At 33.5% G+C, this 23482-nt stretch overlaps 1 protein-coding gene and 2 long non-coding RNA genes across 8 annotated transcripts; 1 reads left to right on the top strand and 2 right to left on the bottom strand.

Moving 5' to 3' along the window:
• Nucleotides 1-77: 77 nt before the first annotated feature.
• Nucleotides 78-4352, bottom strand: LOC126864329 (uncharacterized). The gene is made up of 7 exons (XR_007689119.1): nt 4096-4352; nt 3709-3855; nt 2972-3640; nt 2474-2695; nt 1455-2376; nt 1010-1187; nt 78-467 (listed from the first exon to the last, which is right to left on the bottom strand). It is a non-coding gene; the product is annotated as an uncharacterized LOC126864329 (long non-coding RNA).
• Nucleotides 4353-6299: 1947 nt separating this feature from the next.
• Nucleotides 6300-9192, top strand: LOC126864376 (uncharacterized). The gene is made up of 3 exons (XR_007689152.1): nt 6300-6943; nt 7301-8347; nt 8416-9192. It is a non-coding gene; the product is annotated as an uncharacterized LOC126864376 (long non-coding RNA).
• LOC126864207 (uncharacterized) lies at nt 8596-23179 on the bottom strand. Of its 6 annotated transcripts, none has more exons than XM_050615296.1 (4): nt 22734-23179; nt 21667-21901; nt 12628-12791; nt 8596-12417 (listed from the first exon to the last, which is right to left on the bottom strand). In XM_050615296.1, the coding sequence occupies exons 3-4, from the start codon at nt 12768-12770 to the stop codon at nt 9903-9905; spliced, it is 2658 nt and encodes an 885-aa protein (XP_050471253.1). In that variant the 5' UTR covers nt 12771-12791; nt 21667-21901; nt 22734-23179; the 3' UTR covers nt 8596-9902. The 6 variants fall into 6 exon arrangements, 2 of the variants coding, with proteins under 2 accessions (XP_050471253.1, XP_050471244.1); XM_050615287.1 differs by having other exon boundaries at nt 22725-23177; XR_007689099.1 differs by lacking the exons at nt 8596-12417; nt 12628-12791 and adding exons at nt 17673-18101; nt 18188-18318 and having other exon boundaries at nt 22725-23179.
• Nucleotides 23180-23482: the final 303 nt, after the last annotated feature.

The following is a 23482-nucleotide window of genomic DNA, read 5'->3' as shown; positions in this document are numbered from 1 at the left end:
TACTTTTAATTACTATCTTATAATTCTCTCATACATAAACTTACAATTACAGAAATATTTTTCCTAAATTATATTTCCAGCTTTTATCTCATAACACGTAACTTCACAGTATCAAATAAAATACTTTACAAAAATGTTTACTCAAACAATCATATATTTGCAAAGAAATATTAAAGTGCACAGAGTTAATATTCTGTCCTCTACTAGAACATCCTCTCTTTTGTGATTTGACTGTGTTTACCATAAAATTTCTAGTCACAGCTGACGATGCAACAATAACCAACGCTGATCTACGTGTACTGCACCAGTGATACCGTTTGATCAGCAGAATTATCTTTTTTCTTCCTTTTCCTTCGTTCCACGACGATGACCGTGGACTGGTCGGTCGCTTCGAAACCTACGCTATGCTCGATACTTTATTTGATTTCCAAGAATTTTTGTGGACACGAACTTTCACAACGGGAAGCCTGCAAGGAGGATGGATTTATTCATTTACACCCATTCGATGGGGGAATCACGGACGAACCGGCTGTACTACCACAGCGCAACATGTCAAAACGATTTTTCATCGTCTAGGTCCGGTGCAGACGACCGTTATGCAGACATCATTGCAATCTCATAGTGGTGACGTCGTACGATTTCGTTTATATTTTTAACCACTTAATTTATATACATTGCTATATATATAATATATATAATATATATACGAGATTTTAGAAACTTAGCTATTCAGTTTTGTAGCATTGCTTCAGATACAAAGCACGAAAAACAAATACGAAAAACTCTCAATTTGATTGAAATTAAAAGTAGAGGTCAAACTAGAAAGCAAACTCTACCTTCGTTGAATCAGAATTATGATTCATATTCATACATGAATGTATGATACCGATATAAAAAACGTACCGTACTGACCATATAAAGCAAGGAAATATTTACTCATTAATTTAATTTTTTTTAAATTGGTATAAGGACTTTATCCATCCATATGCTCGTCGTTATAAGTACTTACAATTAATACAACCATCCTATTCTATTCTGTCCAATTCTACTGCAAACTGTCTATGTATTTATGACATCTAAACTGATCAGTTGGAGCAATAAAAATGAAGAATATAAGAACAGCCAACAAGCGGCGTTGACATCGGTTCAATTTCCACTGTTAAACTAATCCTTCGTTTGTTGAGACTCTACAACAAAAATAACAAATCGTCTTCATTGGATATAAGGAAAAAAATATTCTCAAGTAGAAAAACTAGTTAGTTTATTAATTACATAACTTCTCACTACAAAGAAATCTTTACTTATGTAATTGAGACTTAACTACTACAAATTAATTCTACTCGAATCTATGTTAATTCTCGTAAATGTATTTATACATGATGTAATGTATAGTGGAGAATAACATACTAATGCATTAAATACAAGAAATCTCTGAGTGAACAAGCCATTATTACCTTCAAGATATTGACAATACTGATAACAAGCTTATGACTCATTTTTTCTATAACTCCAACTAACAACTGTTTATGAGAATTGTTCTAGTGTCTAATTCAAAATATCGCTGTAATAAATGAATATATTCAAATTCGGTTTTGCGGCATAAAACAAGACTCGTGATATTCTTCGGGGATTACATATTCTCTGTGCTCCATACAGTGTCTGGATCTCTTCTATGAGATTCTATTAATAACGCCGGTTTTGCGGATTAAATTGCGATCATAGATACAGAGGAAAAGTGAATATGTATTCTTGCGCGTATCAACGGAGCATTCATTGACCCTGTTTGAAACATCGAGCCAGACCTAATTTCTGCTCCTCGGATAATTAAGTGAAGATGAAATTTAATTTGTCCGTCTCATTTGATCTGTTGACTAATTCATCATTTTGCTGGCATGGGGTACTGATATTTAATGCAGTAGTCATTTTCTACCATTCCTAGAAATTCTAACGTTACATAACTCAAAAGCTTCGTAATTCCTTCTTTGTTACGTAGGTTCTGTGGACAATCGAGTTGATAGTATGGTTGTCCCATTAACGTGACTTTTGGAAGATATCTTATCTTGCATGTTATCTTTTAAGTGACATTATTTTCTTCCTGCATTTTTTCCCTGCATTGTATTATTCTTAGTATTATCTTCTATACAGATTCTTTAATCTATGTATTATGTTCTATATATATTTATAAGCAAATTTATATGTAACACCTTGCAAATAATTATAGTTATATATGTGATATATATAGTTAAAGTATAGTTTCTCTTCTTTTTCTTTTTTTTTAGAAGAAAAGTTTTTCTTTCAATTCTTCTGCATTATTTAATTATTAATTTTACCTCGTGTGTGCTTTCTCTTTTTTAGATAAAGTTTATGTATTTGTCTCTGTAAATTATTGCAGTATTATATACATTTACAAAGTTGTCACTTTTTCTCTTTAGAAGAATTTTGTATATATATATATGTGTGTGTACTCACGTACTTTGTCCAACGCCGACCTTCGTCTGACATCCGAGACCTCTTTTTGTCCTCACGGCGTATATGGAATCCACATGGAGATGTTGTGTATACACTCCTTAAAAGGGCCTTTTTCCATAAAAGACGACGATGCAACCCGGTCTTAAAATAATTACATCCTTTGATAGTTTTTGTACTTTGCTGATGCATTAACAAACTGAATTAAATACTGCAGGAAAGAATATTTCTGCAATAGCAATGATTCTAATTTCATTATAAAGTCATATACTCACAATAAAATATAAACTTTAAGAATAATCCAAAGTAGACAAATATACATTAAAATTCTACGTATTCTTAAATAATTTCTCAATAAAAATGACCAAATACGCATTTATACAGACAATTCATCTATCTATTTTCGAATAATTTCTTAATAAAAACTACTTTAAAATATCAAACAATATCAAACAAATAGTAAAAATTATAAAGTACATGAAACAAAAATACCAATCACACATACATGTATTAAATTAACTTAGTCCTTAAAAAGTTCATCCATTAATTTAATAGAGGATTTTTTCACCTTAACAATCCAAACAAAAAATACGCAAAATTTGCGTCATTGCATGATTCGTCTTATTCTCGGCATTCGCTTTGCAAGCATAACTGTATCCAGCGCGACAAGGAGAGTAGATTCGTCGACGAACGAGTCATTGGTTTACTCGAGCGAAACGTATGCATAATCTCGAAAGAGTCGTGCAAACGATGATTCGTCGCACAATAGTGTTGCAACGAGAAATTGAACGAATTCTTTCGGCGAAGCGAGCTGGCGTGAAAGGTAAAATACAAATCGATTTCCCGTTTATGTGGTGCAAACACGTTCTTGCGTAACGTGCACGACAATAGTCCCAATGCAAATAGCAATCGCAGTGATTTTGATAAATCATGTTGATTCGACCGAAACCAGCGCTCTTTTGCTTGTTTAATGTTTAATCGATCCATATTTTCGTAATTAATCGTAGATTGTGTTTGATCACATGGCCTTAATAACATACGATTGTGTTTCCTTCACTAATAATCTCAAGCAGTATAATTTGTGGAAATATTCTTGGGCATGATCGCATCTGTGTTTCTGTCTGATCAGACTGTTTTATAAAGATCCGAAAGTAGCTGCGAAAGTAGGACAATTCTGTAAGAATAATAATCATTGTATTATAAATTCTCAATTTTTTGTATGAGAATTAGTGTAAGACTTACAATAAAAAAATGTTCAAATTCGACTTTTTCAAAAATGAAGCCTGCAACGCAATTTCGTCAATCTTGAGTTTTGTCTTATTTTGAGCCACAGAATCTCCTCATGACCCCATTTTTATTGTAAATTAGGGAACACCTGATATATGACTTCTATTAATTTTGTAATAAAATAGAATTGACATTATAACAGAAGTTAATTTTCTACTAATATATTATAATAACACACCTAATTAAATCTGATTAATTTACTCTGATGTATAAATTACAGAATAACATAACATAATTTAAGGAAATATATGTCCTAGAGGAACTATATCAGAAAAAAAGCAAAAGGTTAAAATCTCTTTTTAATAATGACGTTCGTTCGAGCAGGGCAACAGATTTACTTACCCTCGTACGAAAGGAAATAAACACATTAAAAAAGCTAAAAAGTTTCCGTCTCGGTATTAAAAGCCTGTTTTTAGGCGGCAGAACGGATTCATCCGTCACGGCTGTGAGACTTCCGTTCTTTGTTTGCAGTCTCTATTTCAGCATCTTCAAGCAGTCACAAAGAACGATTTTAGTTATCGAACACAGCGGGCCAAGCATTCATCACGAAATTACATTTGCTTTTTTTCCTTCGATAACGAGTATCACGCTGCGCAGAATAAAACAAAAACGCCATCTGGTTAACTCTTTCGTAGACGGTGAGAATTATTTTTCCCACTAATTAAAATGTATGAGTAATATGAAAATGCATAATCCATTTTTCTGGTGAACGTAGAAAATAAAAGATTTGATTAAAATTGAAATTAAACTGAAGTTTGACACAAATGTTACTTTACTGCATCACTCCCATTTACGTTTAATGAACATATAGAGAAGAACTTATTATACCTAGTAGGAAAATATTTATTAGTAAATTCAATAATTACTAAATAAATAATTATGTACTAACTAAAATTACTAACTAAATTACGTTGAAAATTTTAATATAAATTTGTCCCTATTTATATGTTCGCTACTATATACATATTTGTATTTAAAATTCTACTTTTTCATAAGAATTTAAATAATACTGACGAAAGAGTTAATACAAGAGTTAACAAATGAATAAATCTGGTTATAAGTAAATAAATGTAGTACTTCAGATGCACGTTTCTCGTCACTAAGGGGCTCTACCATCATTATAATAAATCAAAGTTTACATTCTATTGTGAGACACTCGGTCGATTTCTAACAGTACAAGTTAATCCATGATAGTGACAACAATGATACATCAATTCAAAGGTGGGATGATGTTAGTGTAGTCGTTGTAATTCACGTGTGGAACAATACGAATTCGGAAACGTTAAATTTAGGCTTCCTGTAGACACAGCAAATCGAACAAGGTTAATGGTTCACTTCCTCTATCGATCATGTAATTATAATGGTAATCATAGTGAATTAGGACGTTCGGCAATGTAGATTGATATTGCTGGATCATCCAGTATCGGAGAAACAAGAAAAGATTCTTTGGTGGGTCATTGAAGAATGAGGTTAATTCGTCGATTTCTTCGCGGTCTTGTATATATATCATACATAAGTATGTGTATGTGAACCCTATTATTAAGATGATCGTTTGTCTAAGTTGCTAAGGACTTTATTTAAATCTAATATCTATCTTTCCCTCTTGAAAGCTGAATAAATCTTATATGCTCAGTCACGTAAGTAGCAATACACATCTGTATGTTAACTGGACAATCTAGAAATAGAGAAGATAAGTGTAAGATTAGGAACATCAAGATTAAAAAATACATCTTTAATACATGTTTGAGAAAAGACTGGAATTTTCAGTAAATTCCAAATAAAATACCATGGTTAAGGATTACAACTATTTTCACCAATATTTAAAATGCATTAATATTAATAATATATGTAAATGAGTATAACAAATAGTGAAATAAAATAAACTGAAATTAATAATCATTCATAGTAATCTATAAGGTAATTGAAATATTTACACATTAAAAGTCGTATCCTGTGTAATGATAATATGTAAAACAGTATATCAAATAATGAAATAAACTTAATCAGAATTAATAATCATTAGATAAACGAACTTATAAAAAGTAATTTGAATGTTTACACACATCTTTTTACTAATAAAAAGAGACAAAAATCGCATCCAATGTAACAATGACAACTGAATATTTTACGCGCGATTGAGTCAGCAAATGATATTCTCGGTAACGTTGCTCGACTATCCTGGAGCACATTACATAAATATATCATTTAACAATGTGCATAAATTCATACCGGCAGAGGCAAATGAAACAGAAATTTCTTCTTTACCGTGAAACGCACCCCATAAACCATCATTAACGGTTCAATAAATGCCTCGATAAATGGCGAAGGTTGAAGCCAGACTCTGTTGCATTCCTCTTTGAATACGCTCATAAATATCCAGTTCATTCTCTGCGTGGCTTGAAATTATGCGCATAAGCGTCACTTAGATATTTTTAAAACATACATTGAGATATTCGCAATAAAAATTTAATTTGAACAAATTCCAACAGAGTTTAAAACAAAAGTTTCTGGCAAAAGCAACAACACAGTTTAAACGAAAGAATGAGTAAGTTCTTTCAAATGGATTGAATGTTAATGTATTTTGAAATTTGTTTCTGCATTATAGTAGGTACTTCAGACATATCTGGCCTATACGTATGGCCTGTATGTATTTTACCTATTGCAAAAGTATGTCGATATCATAAATTTCTTAATAGTTATAACAAATCTCACTTGTTTCTATTAGTAGCTAATTATAAAAGAAAATAAATTACAAATATGCTATAATAAAGTTACAATATTTATACTTGTTAACCTATCATTATTGGTAAAGGTTTAAAAATGTATTTCGAAATTTTTTGCCTGATGCCTTTGTGACCTTTACAAGCGACTGATATAACACCGCAATGCCACACCATAAAATCGTGATCGTGATTGACATCGAATCGTCGCATCATCGTTATGTAAATCTAAGTACTTTAGATCGTACACACCTCTTGCAGGACAAGCCAATAGCGCGCACGTGATAAAAATCCTGAAGCATGCTTAATTCCGACTAACTCGACCGATAAACGTTATTGAAAGAAGTATTATTCACGGAAATAATCTTGGCAATGTTGATCAATGGTTGATCAATGGTTCAACATACTATGACAATACATAACAAATACGTATACTTTGACAAACCTCCTCATCGATAATGTATGGAAAGGTAATGTGAAAAATCTCTATGAACTCTTGAAATAAAAAATTTGTATTAATTGTCACGATTAGCCTGTGGATGTTTATGCTAGTTCGTATTTTTATGAATACAACTAAGGAAATGAAAACTAAATACATATGTACATATATATATATATATAGATATGTATTTCAACTTCTACTGTGCATATTCTCTGTACTTTTATTATATGTATTTTACGTATTGTTGGATATTTAAATTTCCCAAAAATACATTAACATCCATAGTCTAGTTATAATGCTACACTACTGTAGCAGGTATATATGTGAAAAAACATTTCAAAGTTAAAATCGATTAGTAAAATAAACTATATTATTTTTATTCTAGAAATTTATTTTTAGAAGGAAAAAGGAATGAATTTAGAAACCAAATATATTTACCACCATCGTCTAATGTAACTATTGGAGAAATAAAATAGAAGAGATTGATCAAGAAAAGAAGCTTAGTCAATAATAGTTGTTATCAAACATTATGCGACTCGTTAGTGACATTGTCACGTTTTCTGAGTGCACGAATAACTTTGTGTCCTACGCATGCATAGCATACATTGCAGGTGAACCTTCTAGAGCTGAACGCACGCAAACACGTTTGTATGTACTTTAAGTTACGAGCCTAGACGGAGAGAAGTCACAGAAATAGCTTGTGATTCAATATTTAGGCAGCACTGATCTGCCACAGCACATTTAGCACAAATAATCACGTGGGATCCTATCCAGTCCTTCCAATTAAAAATCGATAATCTGATGCTTGATAAGAGCAGTTCGACACCATTTACTCGTTATACCACATTTATTTTCACTAACGACGAGATTGTGAAAGTGTTTGCATAGAATGGATAGAAACCCAATTGCACTAGTTGTGTGAAAGATGAATGATAACAAAATTACTCAACTAAATAATAGATTTTACATTTTTAAGGTGAACCTTTACAAAGCTACTATTAATGCATTCGTAAAGTATACCATGAAATATAATATATATAATTAAATCATGTTAAATATGGTAGGATGAAATTAATAACGATTATTTCAAATAGCGAGTATTGCGAGAATATAAAGAAAATATAGTAATAGCGAGAGTATGTAAAAAAAGGTTATAGATATTACAGATGATTACGACGTTATTCGCGTGAAGGTTAAGCACTATAGGCTCATAGGAGTCATGTGAAATAAATTCAAAGTTGTAGAAGAAACTGAGAATTAATATGGGTCCTCAAATTAGATCAGCAAATTTGAGGTTTCTAAAATTTCAAAGCTAGCGTCAAGAAACTGCAAATTAAAGATTCGCAGCGTCGAAGTGCTCTTTTCAAATAAATCTGGATGACGCCTACGAGTTTGGATTAACTTACTGCCGATTTGCGACCCGTAGTTTCAAGTTAGTATAACTCTGAATTGATTTTAAATTTTTTCTAATAATTTCATATCTAAATTTCACCATTTTAGAGCGAGTTTACATGGTTTGTACGACTTTGTAATCTACAATCACGAAATGCTACTAACTCTTAAACAAGGTGGTCCATATATTTGAATTGATTTGGTGCTTCTTAAGATCCTACAAATTTGTTCGCTTATACTTCTCAAATAAAAGGAAAGTTAAAGGAGATTGATATAAAATTGACTCCGTTATGTCGCTGTAAATATAAATTTATTGAAGTCTTAAAGTGCTTACGTCGAACAAAAACATAGAGCAAACTAAACAATTTAAGTACACCTATATCTTGTCAATAAATTCGCCGTATAAATATTATTTTACATCTATGTGAATTGCGATGAATTTATTTATGATGTATTAATGTACGTTTATGTATAATCTATATACAAATTGATTTAACGCAGTATACACATGTAAATATACATACACAATTGGTTGTAGAAAATATGATGTTTCTTAATGAATGTTTTTATTCGAAGACAATTTTTATATCTATTTTTACGCAAGCCCTCTTGATACTCGAATTTTGTACTTTTTTTTTGTATTTTTATGTAATGCGCTTATTTTAATATCATCGAGAAGTTCGTGATAACGATGAAAATTCTGTTTACTCTATACATGCATGAATGTCTTTTATTGTACTCTTTATTGCGCTTTGTTTAGGGAAACCTATAATAATCAGATAAACGAAAACATGTATACTGGGCGATAACATTACGTGCTAAGAAAAATGTTAGGGCATAATCTAATAATTTTAAAATCAATGATAGCTTACATTATATTTACATTCCTTAAGTCTTAATGGATATGGGAATACAACGTCTGTCTCTTCGAAATGTTACGAGATGATCTTATTCCGACTTTCATATAAGAAAGAAACTAAACAGTCAATAAGTTACAAATTAACTTAAACCGTAATAACAAAAAGGAAAGAATATCTTCTCGTAAAACAATCGAGAATGAAAATTGCCTATGCTATTGCTAATTGCTGAGGTTTTGTAGATTACAAATCTTCGCATCATTCTGTTCGATCAGAATTAAACTATATTTTCGCTAAAGATTAATATTCTTTAGAATCATGTCAATGACATAAAGAACGACCACTGAGGTGAGATAAGAAATAAGAATGATTCAAATTTATGTTCTTAAAACGATGCAGTCTTTCATACATAAAAATTTCAGAACGAATGAAAAAAGGTCGCAGGTGACTGAAAAATATCTTCAACTCTTTTTAAATGAATATCATACACCATCCACGAAGAACTGTCGTCTTTTCGAAGCATGTTCTCCCCTCTGATCGTTTTTGACGTATCTTTATTGTTCCCATAAAAATCTAATAACTGACAAATATAATCAGTTCATCTATCGCTCATCTTTTATACTGTTTATCTTTTCATTTCTTCAAGCTCAATTTATGATCAATCTCTCCTGGATTCCTTTTGATTTTTCCGGAGACTCTGGACATAACCCAGATTCGATAATATTCGATAAGACCTGTTCACGCTAGCTTCATGTATATCGTACGATCTCTCATCTTGCAATGTTTCAACTCTCTTAGAGCTCTTTGTGCTTCACTAGGTGACGCGAATGCTACCCTAGCATCGCCTGTAGGCATACCTCTCTCATTATATCGACGTATGACATTCTCTCTTTTTACATCAAAGTCACCAAAGAACTCAATAATCTCGTTAATATCAGCTTTAAAAGGAACATTCTCCAAGGATAATACACAGCCAGGTTTGCCAAAGCCCTCAACATAATCCATGGAGCCTAGATGTCGGCCTAACATGTGTCTAGGTATACCCATTAAGCCAGGGGGGCATCTAGGTCCAAATCCAGAGTTACCAAAACGGGGTAGATGATTCATAGGTCCAGAGAACCGTGGTCGTTGCTCTTGTAATGGTGGAAAGTGTTGCTGTTGGGTCTCCATGATCTGTGGATCCACCATTCCTAAGGTTTCTAACATCTTAGCTCGCGGAACCAGCTCTATGGTTGGTACGTTTTTCCCGAAAGGCAAACCATTCTTTGCAGTGGCTCTGAGAGCTTCGTCTGCTGTATCGAATTCACAGAAACATTCACCGGCAGGTTTCCCATTTTGATTGAGTAACATGTGTATTCTATGGGGTACGATACCGATGTCAGAGAAGAAGTCTAGAATGTCACGGTCGATTGTCTGGAACGGGAGACCTCGCATGATAATACAATCCGAGCTGGCGGTTTGGTTCATACTGTTCTGCTCGTGGTCGCGCTTCGCTTGAGCAAACTTATCCTCGGTGATCGCGGTCGCGGTTACGGCTTTATTGCCAATTTTCAAGGACGTATTCACCGACGCCTTCGCGTCCTCTATTCTGGCGAATTGCACGTAAGCCATACATTGAACACTTCCGGACTCCTTGGTACTAGTGATGAACAAGTCATTGATTTTCCAGTCGTGGAACAATTTGGCTATATCCATCTCCTTAGTGAAGGATGGTAGGTCGGTTAATAAAATACAAGTAGAGGATCTAACATCTTCTATTCCATCTTCTCCACGGTCTCTTTCTTTTTCAGGGGAGTAAGAGTCTACCGCTTTGTCGAAGATGCTTTCATCAAGATGTAATACCTCCACTTCTGATCCTCTGACGAATCTAGTCGTGCCTAGAGCAAGTTCTTTACCCTCAGCCTTGCTGAACTTAACATAAGCGATGCCAACGCGGTTCCCGTGGTTATCGTTGATCAACTTCAATCCGTCTTTCCTGATATAAATACCCTGAAAGGCATGACGAACATCATTGTACGTGGCACTTAATGGCATGTTACGAACCTCCACACAGTGTCCACCTCCACTGCTCTTATTTTCATTGGAGAACCTGGAGCTGTTCGTCGAGCTACGGTTTCCTTGTCTGTCATTGTCAAAATTAAATTGAGAATTGTTTGACTGAAAAGCATGTGGATTTCGGCGTCCTTCCAATTCTTGTACCTTGCTGAGGAAAGGATTGTTTGGTCTAATTCCTGGCCTGTAGTTCAGAGAACCATTTGAACCATACATATCAGTTCCAAACTGACCTGATCTGCCAGGGAACCTAATTGAATCCATTCGGCCTTGATCATTTTGGTTCCAAGGCTCTTTAGATCTACTCAATGCACTTACTCCTGTACTTAAGCTAGGTAGGCTTGATCCACCTACATTCTGAGACAATGGACCCATACCTACAGTGTGACTAAGACTTTGCATATGTGACTGCATCAAACTTCCAACACCGTTTATTCCATTTATAGGAAATTGGCCTTGCTGAAGCATCGATGGTTGTCCGATTACAGAATTACCAAATGTCATAGAGCGTTGTTCTCCATCTTGTGATAGTGCTGCCACTCCTGCACCCAAGATTCCAGGTGCCAACATGGCTGCCTGTATCTGTGTCTGCGGTGGAACCTCCCAAATACCATTTTCCAATGGTTTCTTCGCACCAGCCACGGGCTTATCTTTATGAAACTGTCCTACACAAACTACATCATTGTTATCATCATCATTGGCATCCTTCCGACGCTCTCCGGTGGAATTACGCTTAGTATCTCTGTCCCTAGATCGCGTACGATCTCTAGATCGGGATCTATCACGACGACGACGCCTATCTCTTCTGTCTCTTTCTCTATCTCGCGATCTGCTTCTGTCACGACGTCTACGATCCCGTCCTCTATCTCTGTCTCGTCTGTCTCTATCCCTATCACGATCACGGGATCGAGATCTGTCCCTAGATCGCGACCTGTCTCGCCTGTCCTTGCGATCCTTGCTGGATTCGCTATCATTGTCCTTTTCTTTTTCTCTTCGTTCGCCAGGAGACCCTGGCTTCTGAACAACCTGTGCAACAGCGACTGGTGCTGTTTGCATGAAAGACTGCAAACTCAGTGTCTGTTGTCGTGCTGCCTCGATCACTTTTTGCATCTCTGTCCGCGAGCTCAGCAGCAGCTTTATCTTCATCTCCTTGATCTTGCCGCCATCATGCATCATCGCCTGTCGAGCATCTTCGTCGGTGCTGCAAATTACATCGCATTTAATTTGTATGAAGCGAATGTATTTTGAAGAAGATATTTTTGAATTTGTATAAACGAGAAATATCCTGTTATTATTTTTTAAAAATAATTTTAAATGGTAAATGGTTCTTTTTGTTATGTCTAGTTAATTTAACGCGCCTGTTATCTTTTTGTCTGAATAGATTAATATTAATAGACATTTGTTTCTTTACCTGAAAGCAATAAAAGCGTCTCCCAGCTCACCACCAACGATGTGCACCCCTCCTTCCGGTATGCTCAAGCCTCTGAAGAATTGGCGAATATCCAGAGCGTTTGCGGACCATGCCAAGTTTTGTAGTCTAATTATGACACTCATTTTCAAATATTTTTCGGGAATCTGTAACCAAATCGAAAAACCGAAATTAAAATTAAATGAAACTCATAGACAGGTCATTGAAATTAGAAGGAATATTTTGTTCCTCATATTTTTTTATTGTCATTGCCTTTATGTACATGTAGAAATTTATATTCATTTGTTGGTACAATACTTGTGGTATTAGCTTCGAGGTATAATACTGTATTTCTACGTTTATAATAGTTCTTAATTATTCAATTTCATTGTATCAATGTTGACGATGATGAATTAAGAATTTATCGATACGAAAATTTGGAAATATTAATTCTTCAATTTTTAATTGTCCCTTCTCCTGCCTTTTATTAATATTTAGAAATGCCAAATTTATCCGTATGGAAATTTATACCACAGTGAAAATACCATATGAAACGTAATATTAATAATTTAAGATCTAAAAATCTCATAATTCCATTCAAACACGGAAAATTAATTCTCCTTCGCCGTTAATATTATTTTATTAATGTTTACATTGGGAATTAAAAATTTATCGATTTTAGAGAGACAGCGCAAGTAAAGTACGAAGCAATTCCAAATCTAGAAAATTTTGGTGATTCGATTTAGATACGAGACATTAATCACCAAACTCGAGAAACTAACAATGTCGGTTCCCCATTCGATTAAGGCGCGCGGAGATGGCCAATTTTATTTCCAAGAATTCCAGGAGACATAACAGGCATGGGAAACGCGATTTGCTCGAGGTATGAAGAGACAGCATCATCAATCTCGTAAACTTTCAAGCAGCACACGAGCCTCGACGGTTACATCGATCGTATCTATTCCATCTTATTGTTCAACCACCAAAGAATCCTAAGTATTTACGTTTCAACCTTGTTCTCGATTATACCCATCTGGCGAAACAAATTCGATTCCTAACGAGTTTCAATTGTTCCTGACGGAATTAGGGAAATAATTAGGAAACTTAATTAATCATCCACTATCGGTTTAAGAACTCTTCGTTCCTGTGATAGTAAGTTTTGCAACGAAAACCATTTTGGGATACGGATCAATTATAGACTGATAATAAATATTAATTTTAATTGTTATACTTTTTCATTTTTATCGTAGCTGCTTACCAATGTGTCTGAATTTTATGGCGCCAAATAACTGATTTATACTAAATGCCAATTTTGTTTCTTCAGGCATGTTAAATTCCGATCGACGATTATTTTTTCGCTCATAGGTAAACAAAATTTCAGTCACACAAGAATCATCATACATATGTATACTTGGTAGCATCGAAATGGCAATTGCCATTAACTTAAATGTACATTAAAGTTTACATATGTATTTGAAGAAGTCCTGAGCAATTCTTCTGGTGGCAATATGTTTAAAAAGTGATATATGTGCAGTCTAACAAGCAGCTTCCAGAAACGTGTTTAATTGCAATCTATTAATTAGCGAATTCGTGACATTTTAAGTACCAATTTGCAAATGGTCTTTGTGACTTTTATGACTATATGATACGTAAGGCTCTGTGTGCGACTACGTCAATGAGTATGTTTTAATTGCCTGATTTACGATCTCGGTATTCGAGTTCCATCAACTGCACGCTCTCCACGTAGGTTTTATCGCACCTCTTATTTTTAGGGCTTACGTGTCTCGAAGTCGCGTGTTCGCCGTCCCAGTTTCAAGTAATTCATTCCGGAAACCGAGAGTCTTCTAACACCGACACGAAGTTGTAATTGCACACGACCTCGATCGTAAGATTATTCCAGGTACAGTAACCTCCACGATACGTTACGACCTTACGAAATCGTAAAATTGGCCAGGCATCGAAATTTACACATCCGAGGAGTCGAATAAGAGAACTGAAACCCAGTCAGAAAGCCGGAAAAAAATAAGAAACGAGAGCTTCTATCAGCACGAATACATGCCCTGAATCGGTTCCTATTGAACATGTAACTTTATATTGTATATGTATGAGTCTGTATGTTATTGGATATTAATCAGAGTGGTTACTCGGTGTTTGAACACTGCTGATCACTGCTGATTTTCATTATGCAGAGAAGAGACATACGCTGAAGTCATAGAACAGTTAGAAGGCAAAGCAATTATGTCAGAACAAAGAAATTGACTCTGGTCCTGAATCCTCGACCACAGCTGCATGAAGAAATGTTTATCTTTCTATAAAGAATAAAATAAAATCCATATGAAAATTATAAATCTTGTTTTCTAATTTGTTAAAGTAACAATGAATGTCTTTAGGTCTTCTATTGGTAAATGAAATAGCTGAATACCAGTGGTTTACACTGACAAACGTACTCTTTCGCTATATCATGAAAGCTACTGTATGTATCGCGTATGGGTTTTAAAAGGTTTCGTAAATCTGGCAGGCTTTCGAATATTTCAGATTTAATGATTGTTGAATTGTATTATCGTAGCGTGGTGTAATAGCTTCCACGATATAACCAAGTTGCAAAATTGATTAAACATCGGAGTTTACATGTACCACTGTCAAAATAAGTAGATTGATAAGAACCTGAGAAGATACGAGATAGAATGCTATTACGTATAGGTATAATATAAGGTACTTCATGTATATTAAATGTATTTTAAAAAGCAAAGAATAATTTACATACGGAACTTAAGATAGATATAAGATTTAGAAGTTATATGATAAAGAAGAAATTATAGAGTTTAAGATAAAATCTGTATAAAGTGTGTACCATCTTCAAAACATCTTTTCCTTTTCAGTTAACTGATTAAGAAGTATATGAGTACTATTGTAATGCATTGTTATCGAGCTATCACGACTAATGCAGTACAAGTCCTGAGGGTCTTTCTCCACGAATCGATTAAAAGCATGAATAATAACCGGCCAACGAGTCTGTGTCGAATGAATAAAACATTCTGAAATATCAATTCTGACCTTTCTAGATTCTCGCTGCCCTACAACGTGTAAGGGACAGTTTTATAACGTCGTTGCCGTTCGAAGACGATCAGGCCTGCTTAAAACCTGTCATTTTCCATAAAAAATAATCGGAAAATTGTTCTCAGTATCTTATCAATTTCATATCATCGCTTTGAGAGATTTTCTTCTATACTTCAGCTAGCAAAGATATCGTTAGTGTGATGTTTTCACTTTTTATGTAACTGGATTAAAAAGAATATTCATTATTTTATCTAACCTGTTTTCTCTCTCATTTAATGAATTTAAAAAAAGATGGTTATTCTTTAATTTCCAGCGTTGCAAAGCAGCGATAATTATTTAGTGAAATAAGAAAGAATAAATAGCATGGAATAAGTGTATACATATAGAGAATAAATTACATGTTCATTATTTTTATAAAAGATAACGATGTAATGGAAAATAATTCATGATATCCTAATTGTTAGATTTCGAAAGTCTTCCTGCTTTCCCTACTCTCCAATTGAATTACAGTCTAAACTAATTCCATGGCTCGATATAAGTACAAACTACTTCGTGAAATTACGATTAGTAAAATAATTAAATTATTTTTCAGTTAATAATCCAACGAAAAAGGAAAAGAGATGAATATTAGTCTATTTTTCGAAGATTATACAAAAAGACGGAACTGCCAAAGACAGAGAATAAATTCAAACAGCGTCTTTTTTCGCGCAATGATTACGTCGATCACCGATGAAGTAACAGAATTATTTCTATTTTCTACCGTGCGCTTTTTTCACCAGCCGGTCGTTGTTTATGAAGCAATATAACCCCGGACGTTCCGTAGGAGAATAGAGCAAATTCCACACACGTGTACCGCAAGCATTTGTTGTTTTAACAGACTCCACGTCCACTGACTTTCCCATGATTCATGTAACGATCATAAATCCGTAAACATTGACCGATAAATAAACGATCGTCGATTCGTAAAGTATTGCAAATATTACGTAGTCATTGAAAAAGATCCAATTATTTTAGTATTACTGCTATTACAGCAAGCGTGGAAATAGTTAATCAGCTTGAATGTGAATAAGTTAATTAAAATAGAGATAATGGAATATCAGATATGCATAGAAATATTTACAAAGAAATATCAATTAGAGATCTCATTTGCAAGCATAAATGAAATGAAATAGAATTTGTAGAATAATATATAAGAATCCATTAAGAAATCAAGAGTAGGCTCGTTCATCTGTAATAAAGCTCACATGAGATATGACGTTTCTTATTATTCGCCTCTTCTTAAGTGATTATAGTCTGCACGACCTGAAAGTAGCAATCCTGAAGTTTCGCCTCTCATATTTACCAAACGTAAATCACCCTTCTCCCACGATGAAACAATTATTATCGTTATTAGGTGACCACTATTTACCATGTGTTTAAATATAAATCGAGACTTGTAAACAACCGTTTAACATTTTCGCTATTATTGAAATGTTATTTCCCTTTTTAACAAGCAGTGCTCTTTTTTATCGAGAAGCTTTGCTATCACGAATTATTTAGGTAAATCAGTAGTCAAGTAGCGAGGAGTAACAACACATCTGCGATAAAATGTTCTTCTTTTAAGCATGAAGACACAACAGTAACGAAACAAAAACTCAACGATTGCCATCAGCAATATTATTAAAACAATTGAAAGGACGTAAGGCGTGTGTCAGTGGGAGTGAAAAATGTTAAAAAACGAATTGGCAGATAATAAGTAACTACGAGACCATGATTTTTCTGTTAGGGAAGGAAAAAGAAAAGAAAAGAAAAAAAAAAGAAAAGAAAAAAGAAGAGGGGAATGCTTAACTATGAATATTTAACATAAATTTATAATCGAACTATAAACAAAGATTATCGATTTTATTACTTATAATGTCGAAGTCACCTCAAATTCAACGCAGTCTTCCGTTTCAGAAATCCACCAGACAGCGTTCTAAAAATAGAGAACAAGAATCCTCGGTAGATTCAAACTTTGATAATGCAGCGTGAATACCTTCTAAACGCAATCCTTAAGACTACATCGGTATCGCATTTCACGTTTATACTCACGATTAGTTTAAAATATAAGTTTTAAAAAGGTATGTCGTAAAATTCAGTAAGTTTATGATATTATAAAATAACGTTCTAATGATGGGATACAAGGTTCCTAGGAGAGTGGAATTATCTATGGAGACCTATACACTGCGTCGACTTCATTTTTAAGATATTTCACTTGCATAAGGACAAAGATACCTAGAATTCCAGAGCGCCAGTTGCGAGTAGGAAAGTCTAGCGAATCCTTGAAACTGCGTTATCAAGTCAGCAGTCTGCAGATGAAATTCCACGTAAATCGGGTTCTTAACTCCGCAGCAGATTTTGTCACAATTAACTCGTTCTCTCAAACCATCTAGCTCGAGTGCCTTAAATTTAATCACGTTTTCAGTTACATTAGATTTAATGGAACTTAATTGTACTTGCTTATTATAAGGTAATTTTGAATTCATACCAATACAAGCAATGCAATTTTCTATGACAATTCTTGATCCCAGAGATAAAGAATTCCGATTTTGTCATAATACGATTTCGTCATATTAGAAAGTTAATATTCTGACACTCGAGCATCCATCAGGATCAAACCTAAACAACAATCGATATATCGTAGTTCGAGTAAGATCGTTGCCTGTCGTGAAACTTCTTCGTCGACATAGATCAATGGAAAAATTAATACACAACGATGAGGGTAAATCGGCAAGTATCCATCTCAGGTTCCATCCAAACAGCGGTGACGCGTCCATGATGTCGTGAGAGAAAGGAAATCCATAAGGAATCACGAACGCGCATTTCAAACGTTTCTTTCTCCGTTTTTAGTTTCTTTTTGTCTTTTTCGTGAAACTGCGATACGTCGAGCTTCCGTCAGGACCAGGGACCAGATCCTTCGAGCACATATTGGAGATTCGATAAAACCGTTCAGAAAACTTTTTAACACCTTAAGCTTTTCAAATTTTAAACACAATTTCAGATAAAATGTTCAAGCATTCGCTGAAAAATGTACGATGAGTTTGTTGCGTTTGATGTATGTACTTCACTTCTGGTGAATCATCGCGTGGCAAATTTAAACGCAGACACATATTGTTAATATTAACGAAAAAATGAATAACGCAATAGTGGTCTACTCAAAGTTAAATTGAATGAAATGAGTTCAGCTATTGTTAAACAAGTACATGTGAATTTTGTACTCTGTTAAGGGTAGCTCCCTTGAAGGGGCCATTATCATTTAAAAGCCTGTTTCTAGATACGTCCCTGAACGTAAATCTATGTACAAGATGTAAGTACTTCGACCATATCAGATTTAATATTATAAAAAATAAAGTTTAAAATTTGATATTTTTCTTGTCCAAGTTACACTTCCGTGTTGAACCGCAAGTTCATCTTCGCTTTTAAACTATAAATATAAATTGTAATAAATTCGCTTTCTTATCTAAATTTTCATCTTTTTTTTCATAGTGAGATTTACGGAAACAGTAGAAGGGAATAGGAGAGGTCGATGTATCGGTACAAAATCGCCGTAATTCAAGACTGGCTGCATGTTCAAGGACGAGGTCGTAAAGATACGATATAAATAAGAAAAAGGGATCCAACGAAACAAACGGGACTCGATTCCATTCGTCAGGCTTTTATGCGATCAACCTGAACTGTAGCTGTATCAACTTACAAGCATTCACAGCGACCAAAACGTCGCACACACGTGTTTCTCTCTCTTTGTCGCCATCACTATAACGATTACTCTCTCTCTCTCTCTCTCTCTCGGTCGTTTACCTCTCTGCATTTTCTGTATTATAAGAAAAATCTTATAAAATCGAAATATAGAAATCGATTTTTATATGAAAGATTCGAAACTTCTCTTATACTTATCTTTTTTAACTTAAAAATATGTTCATTGAAAATTTAAGTACTCATCTTAATTTTAAGTTTATTATATTCTAGATCAATTACACTTATGTATTTGTGAAACAAAAGAAGTTTCGAATCCTATGAAAAATTCCAAAGTTTCGATCCGCTCAATAAACGAGGTTAAGAAAGCATTAGCATGACTATTATAAGTATATATCGACAAGTATAAAAGACCCAGCGATGCAATCAGTAGCGAAACACTCTCGTGTTGTATACACGATCTGATTATACGTCGTCAGTAATACGGTGTACTGTAGTGTAGACAGAATAAATAATTGATTGCCATCGTCCATGTTTATATTCGATCCGTGCGTTTCTTCTCGTCGCTCAGCACCAGAATTAACACTTCTTGCGACGTAGTGAAACGATCATGATAGTGATAGTTAATTAATACAATTGCTTCTTGATTTGTTATATAAAGAACTCTCACCATAAATAATAAGTTTGGCGAGTACCAGAACGTTGTTTTGAGTTCTCAAGTAGTTATGTAGGTATGTTTTACGCGTTTGACGTTTAGAAATGAGTAATCAGATTGGTTCTTTTTTTATAAAAGACTGTTTTATAATTGTTTTACGATTAACGTAATGTTTAATTTATTACAAATTCGTAGAAACTAATATCGTAATTATGCTTCTAGAACTTAGCGACGCCACGGTGCCGAGTAGAAATTTACGTCATTATTGATGCGCTTCTCGTTCAATGGATACGTGCCTTAAACCAACGGAAACAAACTGCACTTCGTAAACCGGTGCAATGCGTAAAGTATGCGACAGGAAGGACAGAGTGTTAGGAAAATTCTTTTTTGTAGAGTAATTCGATGACCACCGTGTCCACGTAGAACATGCAACGGAAATGCACTTCAATGAGAAGGCGATGACTCCCAGCTTTCAAAGACCTTGCAAGAGATATGCACTTCACAGCAAAGAATCAGGGGAAGAGGCGGATGCAGCAGATATCCCACTCCGGCTTTTTTTGCGCTCCGCTTAGCTTATTGTATTCAGTGGAATATACTATGTAAAAGTCACGATCTATATCTAAATGCCCTTTTCACGCGATTTCCATTTTGTCTTAACTGGATTTGAACGTTTCTTGCTACTCATTTTGCAGCAATAATAAATAACAAAACTTAGCTTATATGGTAAAAATAAATAACTATTAAATCTCTTAATTATTTCCTACATTTTCAGAATTTTTGTTGTAAGTAATAATAGTTGTGTGAATATAAAATATGCACTTTAATTTGAACTTTGCAAAATATAGATATTTTATTTATGCATAAATTTGTACGAATAAACTTACCTACCTTTCATGTATAATAAATTAATCAAATAATCATACTTGCTACATTTTTAAGTTTTTCAAGGTATTTAAGTGCATATAATGAAACAAAGATTTACCAAAAAAAAAAATGTATATGTTTTAGATGGCAAATATAAACTTTGAGTTCAATTTTATGCAACACGAGCAGAATCCACGATTATAATTATCTATATTAATTTTTAACAGAAAGATATACATTTATATAAGAAACAGTATTTATAAAAGATAATCATCTTTTTAAATCTCTTTACTGAATTTATTCATGTACTTAATTCGGTACCATTCAAATTCATGATATGTATATCTCGAGAAAAATTATCAGTTTTTAAATTTTATTAAGGTAAGTTTATAATATCAGGGTGCATGTGGTGATCAATACTTTTAAAAAAATGAAGAACATATAAAAAAGGCAGTCATGCAAATATGTAAAATGTTCTCCATTTCTATGTAATAGTTTGCTTTTGGTCACTTTATTGTTCCCAATGTTACTATTTTATTAATTACTTACCATTTCTCATTAGATAGCATGAACGTATAATGAAAAGAAAATATATTTTCTTTGTGAATTATAAATGCAAAATGGTGCTTAACTCTCAACAACCATCTTGGAATGTTCCAAGATAACGAAGAACTAAATGAGCCTGTAGTAAAATCACAACACTTCCCTCCACAATTATGAGCTAGATTTTATTACATTACTGTATGAAGCATTACCTTCTCTTTAGATACTTGAGAAATCTCTTCCTTCTTCACCCTCAGTTAAAATGTACGATGAAAGATAAGAAGTCGATGAAAACAAAGATGACCGTGCAGCAAACAGTCCATCAGCGAAGGATAATAAAATGGAGAAGCGGGAAAGGAGTCAATTGCACCATGTCATTGTACTAAAGTCCATGATGATGTTGATACCTGATCCTGTCACCTAACACACACTCAGTTGCCTAAGATCCTGCAACATACATCATTTTTTCCATACTGTACCTATAAACCTCTTATAACAAACAGTAACTGTAACTATAAAATAAATATTAAATTTTAATTTTATTTAATCTTCAACAATATTATTTTAACCATTACGTCTAATGTGTTGTTTCTTAACTTTGAAGTTCCTAATTGTTCTCTTATATTTATTTATTAATTTTTGCAGGAAATCATATCATGTTTGTCTTACTAGAGTTCAATATTACATAATTTTTAATATAATAATATAATACAATATCTACATATATGTATAAAGGGAGAAAAATAAATGTTTAAATTTATTTTCCTTTATCGTAAGTTAAAAATACTAACCTTAGCGAATCAAACTGTACAAAATTAATACGGTAGTAATACTAGAAGATATTTTATCTCATATATTTTAAACGTATTTACTATATTTATTATATGTTTGATTTTATTAAATAAATAATATTTAATGAAATTTTTGAACGTATCTAAATCGTATGAACAATTCCACAAGTAAATTTAGCGTTGCTTGTTGCACTCGATATAACAAAGCGATAATAAGCTTCCGTTTCTTGTACTTTCCGAAACACGATAAAAACAATCTAAAGCAAAAAAAAGTTCTTAACGATAATATAATAGGTAAAAATTACAAAAAAGTGCATAAAATTAAATAAATACATGCACGATGAGCTTTGAAAGCAACGCAGAACTTCAAAGATAAGAAGGAGAATTTTTTCACATTGTTAGTTACCCATCCGCCATTTTCACAACTTGGAAATGTTGATCGAAATATTTTGAGAAGCACACCAGGATATTTGACTCACCGAACTTACTGTATAGAAACGGCAAATTTCATAAGGAGAATGCTGATTATAGACGCCGTAAACAAATTCAAACACAACAAAGGAATTTTCTTCTCCATTCGACGCCGAACTTTCCTATCTACAGCCAATTCTGTAATGACCGTCCTTCTCCGTGCGATCGCTCGTGAAAGCCCCGTAGATATGTTGTACTCAGTAGTACTAACATTTCATAACTAAATTTGAACTTCGGTATATTTCAATGTCATACCTTTTCTTTTTATATTTTCACAGTAGAAAAAATTCCACAATTATAAATAAATTATCTAGTTTAGATAAATTAAAAAGTTTAATAATTATAGTCTTATTTTGATATTCACTTAATGAAAATATACTTTGTTCAACGAATTAAGTCATCAAAGGTAAACATTACTGGTCACGTAACTTTCAAACTACTGGCTGACAGTTTCTGGTCTAGCAATAAATATACAGTGGTTCTAAAAAGAATTTCCATGTTATTATATTTATTACGTTTATATATTAAATAATTAGGTTCAATTATATTATATTTCGTGTCAGTTGATAGTACCAGATTAGAAATTTCCTTTCTGGTAGTATGTAAAAACTACGAAAAAACATTTAATTGAATAATAAGGGTGTTTATAAATACTTTTTGTGACCATTGTATTTGTGGTTTCACAATCTTCCGTAAATCTAATTCTATTTCCCCTAAACTTTGGTCACATGGTGTTATTTATCTCTCTTGATCCGACTCGTCAGTG

This window comes from Bombus huntii, chromosome 1 (assembly GCF_024542735.1).
Source record: "Bombus huntii isolate Logan2020A chromosome 1, iyBomHunt1.1, whole genome shotgun sequence".
In the NCBI taxonomy this organism is placed as follows: domain Eukaryota; kingdom Metazoa; phylum Arthropoda; class Insecta; order Hymenoptera; family Apidae; genus Bombus; species Bombus huntii.
This window is presented reverse-complemented; position numbering and strand designations above follow the sequence as displayed.